The 10,639-nt window shown below is 44.4% G+C and overlaps 4 protein-coding genes and 1 long non-coding RNA gene across 6 annotated transcripts in view; 4 read left to right on the top strand and 1 right to left on the bottom strand.

The window, feature by feature from the left end:
• Nucleotides 1-10,639, bottom strand: part of LOC124326739 — a 66,604-nt gene that overhangs the window by 37,299 nt on the left and 18,666 nt on the right. The gene's annotated exons all lie outside the window — the stretch shown is intronic.
• On the top strand, nt 414-2,201 carry LOC124326349. The gene is made up of 4 exons (XM_046785110.1): nt 414-547; nt 601-864; nt 929-1,157; nt 1,252-2,201. The coding sequence occupies exons 1-4, from the start codon at nt 450-452 to the stop codon at nt 1,660-1,662; spliced, it is 1,002 nt and encodes a 333-aa protein (XP_046641066.1). The 5' UTR covers nt 414-449; the 3' UTR covers nt 1,663-2,201.
• On the top strand, nt 3,244-5,974 carry LOC124326101 (calphotin-like). Of its 2 annotated transcripts, XM_046784728.1 has the most exons (5): nt 3,244-3,433; nt 3,698-3,910; nt 3,972-4,834; nt 4,868-5,422; nt 5,480-5,974. In XM_046784728.1, exons 1-5 carry the CDS (start codon nt 3,360-3,362, stop codon nt 5,632-5,634), a joined length of 1,860 nt encoding a protein of 619 aa, XP_046640684.1. In that variant the 5' UTR covers nt 3,244-3,359; the 3' UTR covers nt 5,635-5,974. The 2 variants fall into 2 exon arrangements, with proteins under 2 accessions (XP_046640684.1, XP_046640683.1); XM_046784727.1 differs by having other exon boundaries at nt 3,972-5,422.
• Nucleotides 6,529-7,367, top strand: LOC124326637 (fibrous sheath CABYR-binding protein-like). Its single transcript, XM_046785557.1, has 2 exons — nt 6,529-6,781; nt 6,848-7,367. Exons 1-2 carry the CDS (start codon nt 6,699-6,701, stop codon nt 7,158-7,160), a joined length of 396 nt encoding a protein of 131 aa, XP_046641513.1. The 5' UTR covers nt 6,529-6,698; the 3' UTR covers nt 7,161-7,367.
• LOC124326344 lies at nt 8,886-10,300 on the top strand. The gene is made up of 3 exons (XM_046785104.1): nt 8,886-9,033; nt 9,105-9,515; nt 9,581-10,300. Exons 1-3 carry the CDS (start codon nt 8,963-8,965, stop codon nt 10,104-10,106), a joined length of 1,008 nt encoding a protein of 335 aa, XP_046641060.1. The 5' UTR covers nt 8,886-8,962; the 3' UTR covers nt 10,107-10,300.

Below are 10,639 nucleotides of genomic sequence, written 5' to 3'. Positions count from 1 at the left end.
ATTTTGGTTATTTCCGGATGAGATTGCATGTCCATTTTTGGTACATTTTTGGACGCCATCCAACGTGAGTGTTTGACCGACTAACAGATCTATAAATAAATGTAACACTTAAAATAACCCACTGGCTATTTCGGGTGATTGCCATTTTGGCGGTTCCACCTATTGCCCAGCAACGTTTGGTTGGTTGTTGTAGCGTCGCATGAGACGACAGGACCCCATTTGCATATCCTACTATACGCAGTTTGGTGAGGTGTTGGCTAATATACTCAAAATTCGAATCGATATTTCGAAAGTGTTTTTTCCAATTATTTACAAAAGACTTTCAGTTGGCTGTTGGATATAGTGAGTCGAGTCATCCATCGATTTTGGAGTTTTGAACCGGAAAGTTTTCTCTGCTGAACTCTTGTCGAAACCAGAACTGCTGTGTTGGGTGTGGCCCAGCAGCAATTATGAAGTTGACATTCGTTACCTACTTTGTTGGGGCTCTGCTGGCCATCGTCCTGAGTTGGGCTGGTGGCCATTGCTCGGCAGCCTCGTCAATGGGCAGGTTAATAAGGAATTAAAATGATTAAGAAATGTAATTATTTCTTGTTTCAACAGTTTGCAGAAAATGGTGGCCCAGCGGGGACGTTTGGTGAGTGACATGAACTTCATCAGCGACGGGCTGGAACGTTCGCGACTGGCCAAATATCAAAGAGAAACTGAACTCTTTCTCGACCAGCTCGACAGGGTCGTCTGGCCAAAAATAATTCATTTAAGTTCGACCATTTACGACAATCTCATCGGCGACGATGAGCTCGATAAGGAATTCAAATTCCAGGAGGAATTGCGCAAAGATGTGGCCGCCATTCGCTTCCGAGCCAAGCAAGTTGTCACTTTAAAAATTGTTCTCATTTGATTTTATTCAAATCAAAATAATATCGCACAGAGCTAGACGTTGTAAATGGCCCGACGATACGTTCTATCCCCCCTGGAAACGTTGCGTCACTTATCAGGGACGACGTCATCGATCAAGCGCCAATCCCTGTCCGATCCATCAGCAACTCTACGACGGGCCGGACAATGTCGGAATTTGCGATTGCCAAATGAATAATAACAACGGCAGCGCATTTCTCTATTCGGACAGGACTAAACAATGCCACCAACTCTACACGCAGGTTTTTGTTTTTTTTTCAAAAATTCAGTTATTCCCGCCTTTTCTAATATTCAAATTTGTCGAATGAAAATTACCTGCTGCGCTTGACTATATAGGGTCCGTGCAAAAGAGGTCACTGGTGGATCGTCAACGACCGCATTCCCGCGTGTCAAATCGTGCCGAAAGGTTGCCCGGCAGACGGCCGGCACGTCTACGGGAGTGCGAACAACAAGAGAGAAGCTGCTGCTCGCAAACGATTATTCAAATCAGCCGCCAATAATTCTTCCAGCAGTAAATGTTGGAGATTGCAGAGTCGAGGGCCGTGCCGGGACGGCCAACTTTTGGAACTGGACAGCGCTGACAATTCCATCCACTGCCGAACGTCGGTTGTTGCTCCTTCGACTTTGGCCAGCGTCGCCGTGGCGCCTAGGCGTGTCCGCCCAGCTCCTCCACTGAGCCGGCCCATGACCTGGTGTCCACTGGGCAGCTACCGAGATCGCCGTTCAAAATGCGCTGGATACTTTTAAAAGAATGATTTCAATTTTCCCGCGTGTCCTTGACGGTCTGTTGAACACACCTCCCACCCACTAAAAAAATTCAAATTGGGAGCGATTTCATGCGATGATAATCATATAATTATTTCACCTATCAAACAATAGCAACAACAACAAAAAAACAAATAGACATTCGACCGTTTCTAGTGTAACCCAAATTTTACTGAATGATTAACGACTTAAAACAACCACAAAAAAATTGGCTATTAAAATTGGAACTTGCTGGCGTGATGACTGTGTGAAGTACAGATAGGAGCACCGTGTTGCGTAAGTAGTATATAGGCTATAATACCGTATACCAGCACCTTTTATTTTTCGAACGCGGATTAAGGAGAAAACGGGAGCCGCTGGTGGCCATTTCTGCAACACAAGTCTGGTCGGGCGAGGTCGGTCGCAACTTGATTTCACTCCGTGCCAGCATGCACCCGCCGTCTATACTATATAATGTGTCGTGTCCGTTTTCACTTTATTATAAGATGTTGGGGAATAAAACAAAAAAATACCCTGGATTATATATTATATCTTATCACGTCATCAGTAAAAAAAAAAACTTTTGGGGGGAAAATAAAAGAAAATAAAGTCCCAGATTTCCAGCTCGGAATTTGATTGAAGCTGAGATTGAGAAAGTAACACATGCAGCAGCTTTAAAAAAAAAATCTTTTCAAATATAAAAACAAGTTAACACGCAAGAGGGGGGTTCCGAATTGACATCAATGTTATAACCCATAATACATAAACTGGACATTCTAGTTGAATTTCGCGGATTTCAAGTCGATTGGAATAACTTAAAAATCGTGTCAAAAAAATCAGATGAAATTCACGATAAATATTGGCGAGGCTTTGGTTATACATACAATTAATTGCAATTAAATTTAACTTTATATTATTCCCAAAATGATCAATCTGAAACCGGTTTTCAGAATATCTCGACCGAAAAAATGTACCGTGCAATTCTAGTTAGTCAATCAATTCATTGAAAGTGCTTTCTAACTTGACCAAGACGTCGTCGTCCAGTTCAACCGTCTTTGAGTTAGACACAGCGACGACATTCCCATTCAAGGTTATATACCAATGAAAACGGGCAGTTCAGGTTACGTTATTACTGAAATTCCCAATTGATTATTCTGGGTAGACATAGGTCGACATTATAAGCTACATTGCCCAACTCGTTTTTTTCAACTTGTTGTCGTCGACTTTTGCTTGACAAGTTGCGCAACCCACACTCCTGTGAAACACGCAATAGAATACAGAACCGATTATATAGGTTGAAGCAAATTTTGATCTACGAAAATAAAACAACAAAAAACAAAACAAAAACTCGACGTCTAGAAACTTTCTGACGCCCCACAGCAGCAGCTCTCAGTTCTCTCTATGCTGCCAACTCTCGGGAGTAACACGAAAAAAAGAGGGGGGGGGCCGGAATGCGTGTGCTGCACACACGGGGCGTTGGCCCGGCAAAGCAGGAAAAACTGCTGCGGAACTCGTTGACATGTACTACCAGCAACACATGGTAATACCGGTGTAACTTTTACCCCCTTTAAAAAGGGCGGCGTGATGGGTCGAGAGTCACATTCAGTCGGCCAACTCAGAGCAAGACAGACGTACATCAACTACAACAACAGCAACAACAACATTATTTAAAATACAGTTTTAATTTATTCAATCGCAAGATGAAATTCTCTTTGCTCGCATTGTTCCTCATCGTAGCCGTGGTCTGCGTCCACTCGGCGCCAACCTTCCCCAGGTTTGAAAAAACATCATTTTCCCGATTTATTTCAATTGAATTGGATTACATTTGAAAAGTTAATTCAATTAAAACATTTTCCCGATTTATTTCAATTTAATTGGATTACATTTGAAAAGTTAATTCAATTAAAACATTTTCCCGATTTATTTCAATTTAATTGGATTACATTTGAAAAGTTAATTCAATTAAAACATTTTCCCGATTCATTTCAATTTAATTGTATTACATTTGAAAAGTTAATTCAATTTATGATTTCAAAAGGAGGAACCGCGGTGGTAGGGCTCAGGTGGCTGAAGCCGCTCCCAAGACGGAAGAAGTCAAGAAGGAGGAGCCCAAAAAGGAGGAGAAGAAGGCCGAGGGTGGCAAAAAGGCCGAAGAGGGTGGCAAGGGTAAGGGTAAAAAAGAAGAAGCCGAAGAAGCCGAAGGTGAAGAAGGTGAAGGTGCCGAGCGCAGAAAGCGCAACGATTACCCCAAGTAAAAAATTTTATTCAATTAATCCATTGAATTGAATTCATTCATTTATTAATTCCCATAGGCACCAATCGTGGAAGTCTTTGACCTTCTTCAAGCAACAGGCCGTCAGCATCGACGGTGTCCACCCTGCGGCAACGGCTGAAGCTCACGCCGACATCAGCGACGCCCGAAAACGTTCGCCGACCTTGACGTCGTCTGCTGCCACTCCGGCCGTAGTCGCTCCGGTTGTCGGTCAAGTCTTTGAGGTTCACGATTTGACCGGAGTGGCTCACGACAGCGTCCCCAAGGACATTGTCCCCTTCGAGGTGGTCGACATTTCCGGACACACCCAAGAGACCCTTCCGGCTGACGTTATTCCGGTGGAAATCACTCCGGCCGTAGTTAGTCAGGTCTTCGAGGTTCACGACTTGACCGGAGTGGCTCACGACAGCGTCCCAAAGGACATTGTTCCCTTCGAGGTGGTCGACATCTCCGGACATACCCACGATACCCTTCCGGCTGACGTCATTCCGGTGGAAATCACTCCGATCGTCGGAGCTACTGCTTCCGTCGCCAGCGGCACCGGAGCTCCCGTTTCCGCCTCGGCTGGAGTAGCCACCACCAGCAATTCCGGTCACCAAGACGACCATCACGGAGTCGAAGTCTTTGAAGTTCACGACTTGGACGGAGTTTCCCCCGATGATATTCCGGAAGATTTGGCCGTTTTCGAGGTGGTCGACATCTCCGGACACACCCATGAGACCCTGCCCAAGGATGTCATTCCGGTGGAAATTTTCCCCATCGATGGCGGAGCTTCTGCCGGCGCTAGCGCTTCCAGCACCGATGGATCTGGCGTTTCCGCATCCGCCGGAGCTTCTTCCGCCTCAACCAGTCCGGCTGTGATTGCCCCCGTCTTTCCAACTGCCATCGTTCCATTCGTCCCAGTTGACCCAATCGTCCCAGTTCCAGTTGTCCCAGTGGCTCCAGTTGCTCCTACCATTTTCTACCCGACCACTGATGCTCCTTACGTCGCTCCAGTTATTCCGGAAGTCATCATCCCCATCCCCAGACCCACTGGCACCCCAGTGTTGCCCCAACCCGAAATCCAGCCACTCCCCGTCACTTACGCTCCTGAAATTATCCCCATCGCCAAACCAACCGGGGCTCCTGTCGTCGTCATCGAAACCTCAACTTCCGCTTACGTCGTAGCTCCTGAACCCACCACATCCGCCTACGCTGAAGTGTCAGAGTCTTACGGAGCATCCGAATCGGAAGCCGAGGCTTACGCCACCGAGTCGTACGGCACCGAAACGGAAGTGGAAGCCGAAGAAACCGGAACTGAAGGATACGAAGCCGAAGAAGCCGAACTTGAAGGGCAGGAAGTCGAAGCCGAGGGCGGATACGAAGCGGAAGAGAACGAAGGAGGCAATGGAGGAGTCAGCGCCGAAGGAGCCAAAGGAGACAAAGGATACGGCAAAGGAGCCGGCAAAGGAGACAAAGAAGAAAAAGGCGCCAAAGGCAAATACGGAAAAGGAGAAAAGGAAGGAAAAGAAGGAAAAGGCGGCAAAGGAGAGAAAGAAGGAAAAGGAGGAAAAGGAGAAAAGGAAGGAAAAGGAGGCAAAGGAGGAAAAGGAGGAAAAGGAGAAAAGGAAGGTAAAGAAGGTAAAGGTGAGAAGGAAGGTAAAGAAGGTGGCAAGAGCGGAGGAGGAGACGGTGGATCCGGAAGCGCCGAAGAAGAAGAGTAAACCAACTGAGCTCAATCTCAACATCCGCTTTTGATATCCATTCTCTTTAATTCCTCTTTTATAGCTCAAACTATATGACATAATAATAGCGTTTAAATACGAAATCTCTATCAAGAAATGGTAGTACCCGGAACGGACCCCCCCTGTCACCTTCATCCCATTTTTCCTCTCCCTTTCCGGATGCTAATATATAGACATCTTATATCAATCACGCAAACATCTTCTAATAATATAAAATTAGCTAATTATATGAATTTGTCGACCTGCTCAAGTCCTACATGCACTTTGTGACTGTCTCTCAAAAATCCAAGTGTCAAATACACACGGCAGCGTCTGCATCCATCCATCAACTTTTACTCTTTTTCATTCAATTACAATTTCGTCAGATTATTGACCACACCTATTTAGTTGCGCAAAAGAAATCGTGGAATCAAAATGACAAGCGACGTGATAGGCACGTCAAACATTTCCGAGATTTTTCCCTTTCACCAATTCCAATCGAAAATTTCCATCAAAAGTAAAATAACCCGCTCCAACAGTAGCAGCAGCTCAACGTGAAAGCAACTATCTCAAATACCCTTTCTAATATAGAATACATGTAGAATAATAACCTTTATTTATACTTTTTGGAAATGATTTAGACTCTCCCCTTGCGTCATGGTATTGCACTATCACCGACGTTGAAAGTTTGAATTCCATCACGAACAAATCCGGTAAAGCAATTCTTTTTTTTTTCAAGTTTAATTATAATTTCCCTAATTTGCCTAAATGGTTCGAAATGGAAACTCGGCTAACGAAAGCTGCTCCGAGGACCGGAATGGCTTCAACATTTTCTAAAGTGCAACAAGAATATATAAGCTTTGCTGGTTGTTGTATTCCGTTGGCGGATAATGATTGTCCAACTTGTTGACAGGAGCTGAAATAATCGACGTCACGTACTAGTACCTGTCGATTCTCAAAAGAAACTTTGGCATGATTGGCATTATATAAAAAGGCCGTCATCTTTGTGTCGATCGTCACATTCAAGTCCAACCGATTGCGGACAGCACACAGCACACAGCAAGATGAAATTGTCGCTCCTGACTTTGCTCCTGGTGGCTGCCGTCGTCTGCATCTCGGTCACCGATTCGGCACCCAGTTGGCCCAGGTTTTTCTATCATCTTTCATTTTAAAATTTGTAATTGTAGGCCAATAATTGTATTTTTAAAATTAGGTTTAGAGCTCGTCGATTGCGTAATCGAACGGAAGCCCCGGCTGAAGAAGCCGCTCCTGAGGGCAAAAAGGAAGAAAAAGCGGAAGCCAAAGCGGAAGCGGCTCCGGAAGAGGCCAAGAAAGAGGAGAAAACCGAACCGGCCATTGATTTTGGAACGCTTCCGGTTGAAACGGCTGCGGAAGAAGCTCCAAAAGAGAAGAAAGTGGAGGAAGCAGCTCCCGTGAAGCAGGAGGAAGCCAAGCCTAAAAAAGCGGCTAAAGTGGAGGAAGCGGAAGAAGCGGAAGAAGCGGAAGGACTTTCAGCCGAAGTCTGAAAAACAATTCCAATTCAAAATGAGAAAAAGGCTAAACAGTATGTGACACAATTATTCAAATTGATTTTGGTACACCTAATCATATACGTATTAATCTCAGTGGTTATATTAGGAACTGAAATGATATTATTATACCGAAATTATTGTTTGCTGATCTTTAAAATTTCAGTTGGACTTGATGTCAATAAAAATTAATTTCCAGTGTAACACGGACGTGAGCATTTCAATTTCCTAATTAACCTGCATCGCGCGGTAATCATTTGAATATCTAAATTTAACTCACCCCGTGATGAAAACAGACGGGGTGCTAAGATAATATGCAAATTATACGATAACACGAATAATAAGAGAAAGCACCTCTAGCTGAGAGATTTCAACTTTTACCCAAAACTTTTACTCATCCAACTCTCTTAAACTGGTATTGTTGGTCAAACAGCACAGCAAATTTAATTTAATTCCTTTTAGAGTTCATATAATAATTTCATCAACTGTGGAGAAATCGAATTTCCCTATTGCACTGATGAATAACGTGATGGCGGACAATCAAACGGGAAACATGGTTCGTCGTTCGCACAATCAACACGCCTTTATTGTTCTGTTATTCGCCAGTTGGTTTCCGTTTTTATTTTTCCTTTTCAAGTTCGTTCGTCATCCCTGAATGGAAATGAATTTCAACACGGGCTGATACATAGAATTGTAGTATTGAACGCGGATGTATCGGTATGGCATTGCTGCGGTCATTTGCAGACTCACCGCAAAAGCAGCTGATGCGAAAAGTTCGAAAAACTATCTTTTGTTTTGGGGTTTTTGGCGGGTATATTTTCAATTGATTCATTTTTGTTACAACTTTTATTATTAGCCAGACGAGGCCATTTCCACGATTTCGATTGTATTTATTGACATTGTTCTAAATTTCTTGTAACATTTAGTCGCGTCAAATTCAGCGGGGAACTATTGGAGGAGACCGCAAAATTGCCCGGAAGCTATCTTAGCGTTGATTCCTATGGATATTATATGGGCCACATCCTTGATCCGCATTTTATAGCCCGGAATGAATGTTATAATTGCTTAACCGTCAACATTTTCTTTTCGTTACGTCTTTTGATTTTTTTAATAGATTTGCGGTTGAGAAACAATTCAGAGCGATTCAATTAGACACAATCGTTCCGGAGTCCGTACTGCTATACGCGCACCTGGTAAATGGGTTTTGTCTGAAGGTCCTACAGTAATTTAAAAAAATAAAAACAAATTTTATTTTTAATCAAAGTTGCTTAAAATAACAAAATGGCGACGATGAGTCAGTTGTATAACTAGGGTCCGTCCGTGTGCGTCACTTGATTGAATATACGCAGAAAAAGAGAATAAGATCAACCGGTTGGAACAGAACTGGATCGGCGAGCAACAACCTGCAGTAACCCGGATGAATGACCAATTGTTATTCATTCCAACCCAATAACATCACGATGATAGTAGGTGATGGATATAGCATAGTATTATTTAGATATACATAGTCATCGCGACTCCTTCCAGCCAGCAAATGCCCATATATACTCATCAAACAGCTGGAGGCTTTGAGATTTTCCTTCATCCGTGTCAGCTCTTCTCTATTCAACCTTTTTTATCAGTGTTTTTGTGTTGTTTTTCCCGATGAATTGCGCAAGTTCATTGCACCGCTCGGCGCCCAGCGCACTTCCTGTATATTCTACGCGCTCCGCATTTGCGGTCGCCTTAGCTGGAGCTTAAAAAGACCCGCGCAAAGTCCAAACTCAACTCAAACTGCAATCGACAGTCTCCAAGTCAAGATGAAATTCTTTCTACTCTTGTCGGCCATCGCCATTTCATTTTCTCTCTGCTCCGGAGCACCTCAAATATCGTAAGAATTGACATAACATTTAATTTTAATTGTAATTGAATAATGATTTAATTAATGATTTAAATATACAGGTTCCAGCCTCAGGCACCGGTCGACGGCCCAGTGTTGATTAACAGACCGTTGATGGCGTTGATGGCCGATCTTTTTTCGGTCGAAGATTTCGATCCGATTAGCCTCGAGGACGTCGATTCGTCCGAAGAGGTCCAGGTGCCGCTGACCCTGGAGCAGATTCGAACCAAATTGATGAGAGACCTGGGCGAGCTGGAGCGTGACATTGAAGAGGACATTTTCGAAAACGATTTCCTCGACGTCCAGTCGTCCCTTTTCAAGTTGAACAACAAAGTCTGGCCGAAATTGGTGGCCGTCAGCGATAAAATCTATTACCAAGTTCTCCTGGCCAACGACACGGAAGCCCTGGAACGAGAGCACTGGATCCGCACTGGACTTAAACGTGACGTCTCCCGAATGCGCTTCAAGACCGGGTAATTATTTCATCAATTTTTCATTCATTCAAGTCGTTCCCAAATGAAAATTCAATTTGATTCAGAACTCGCAAATGTCCATCATCGGATGAATCGTATTTCGCGCCAACCAAACGTTGCGTCATCGTCGAATCGACCGAGGTTGAACTCAATCCCTGCGCCTCCAAGAAAGACATGCTCCTCTACGACGGGATGGACAACCGGGCCGTCTGCGACTGCATGGACGACGAACGCCAGTTGGTCTTCACCGAAGTGGACGGCCTGTGCCACCCGCAGAACCAGCAGGGACCCTGCCAAAACGGCTCCTGGTTGGTCATGTCCGGAGAAGGTAAAATCGTTTGCGAGCAGATGCCCGTCGACTGCCCGGCCGATGGCCAGCACGTCTACTGGAGTCACGATCCTCTGGTTGCCAAACCCCAGTGCTTCCAACTGGGAGTCCGAGGACCCTGCGCCGAAGGGCAAGTGCTGGGACGCAACTTTCCGGGAGCCGTCGACTGCGTCCTCCCAACCAGACCAAAACCGCTGGTCCAGCTGCGCACCAAGTGTCCGCTGGGAAGCTTCCGAGGACAAAATCAACAATGTCCCGTTTAAAAATCATCAATTTCTGTTTGTTTTTGTCCCGTTTGAATTCATTAATTATTAAGCCCATGATTAACTTGTTTTCTCGTTCTTTTTAATGTTTGGTTGGTTTGTTCATTATTATCCGCCAGCACTTTATGTAGGTGTAATTTGTATAATTGGCTATATCTCATTAATAAGGTTTAAATACAAAACAGGCCAGGCAATCAATTTGAATAAATGAACCGGTTAATCGGGTGCCATCTAGCGGAAGAATGGCCAACCATCAGCAGCAGTCGCTAAAGGTGTGCTCGTAAAATTGTAAATTCCCCAAGGCGATAGCGTGGTCTGCCAAACAAGTTTTCTGATTTTATTATCCCGCGAATGATCTTGAGATGTTTTGTTTGTTTGTGTTATTATAGACTTTCGGCCTTGATCGGCATTGCATGCACTTTCATCTACGGAACAGGCTCGGCTGATTTTTGTCCCTGATTCGGTGCAGTGACGTCAAACAATCAAAATGTCGGCCGACTATCAAATGTTCGGTTGGCCCGACTAGCTCAATC

The sequence above is a fragment of the Daphnia pulicaria genome, chromosome 2 (assembly GCF_021234035.1).
Source record: "Daphnia pulicaria isolate SC F1-1A chromosome 2, SC_F0-13Bv2, whole genome shotgun sequence".
Classification (NCBI taxonomy): domain Eukaryota; kingdom Metazoa; phylum Arthropoda; class Branchiopoda; order Diplostraca; family Daphniidae; genus Daphnia; species Daphnia pulicaria.
This window is presented reverse-complemented; position numbering and strand designations above follow the sequence as displayed.

What these genes read in the sequence shown, in the direction of transcription:
- LOC124326349 (XM_046785110.1), top strand. Translation starts at nt 450, where the DNA reads ATGAAGTTGACATTCGTTACCTACTTTGTTGGGGCTCTGCTGGCCATC. An exon ending in GCAGCCTCGTCAATGGGCAG is followed by an intron (nt 548 to 600) that starts GTTAATAAGGAA and finishes TTGTTTCAACAG; the next exon opens with TTTGCAGAAAATGGTGGCCC. An exon ending in GCCATTCGCTTCCGAGCCAA is followed by an intron (nt 865 to 928) that starts GCAAGTTGTCAC and finishes AATATCGCACAG; the next exon opens with AGCTAGACGTTGTAAATGGC.
- LOC124326344 (XM_046785104.1), top strand. Translation starts at nt 8,963, where the DNA reads ATGAAATTCTTTCTACTCTTGTCGGCCATCGCCATTTCATTTTCTCTC. An exon ending in TCCGGAGCACCTCAAATATC is followed by an intron (nt 9,034 to 9,104) that starts GTAAGAATTGAC and finishes TTAAATATACAG; the next exon opens with GTTCCAGCCTCAGGCACCGG. An exon ending in CGAATGCGCTTCAAGACCGG is followed by an intron (nt 9,516 to 9,580) that starts GTAATTATTTCA and finishes AATTTGATTCAG; the next exon opens with AACTCGCAAATGTCCATCAT.
- LOC124326637 (XM_046785557.1), top strand. Translation starts at nt 6,699, where the DNA reads ATGAAATTGTCGCTCCTGACTTTGCTCCTGGTGGCTGCCGTCGTCTGC. An exon ending in TCGGCACCCAGTTGGCCCAG is followed by an intron (nt 6,782 to 6,847) that starts GTTTTTCTATCA and finishes TTTTAAAATTAG; the next exon opens with GTTTAGAGCTCGTCGATTGC.
- LOC124326101 (XM_046784727.1), top strand. Translation starts at nt 3,360, where the DNA reads ATGAAATTCTCTTTGCTCGCATTGTTCCTCATCGTAGCCGTGGTCTGC. An exon ending in TCGGCGCCAACCTTCCCCAG is followed by an intron (nt 3,434 to 3,697) that starts GTTTGAAAAAAC and finishes TGATTTCAAAAG; the next exon opens with GAGGAACCGCGGTGGTAGGG. An exon ending in CAAAGGCAAATACGGAAAAG is followed by an intron (nt 5,423 to 5,479) that starts GAGAAAAGGAAG and finishes AAGGAAAAGGAG; the next exon opens with GAAAAGGAGAAAAGGAAGGA.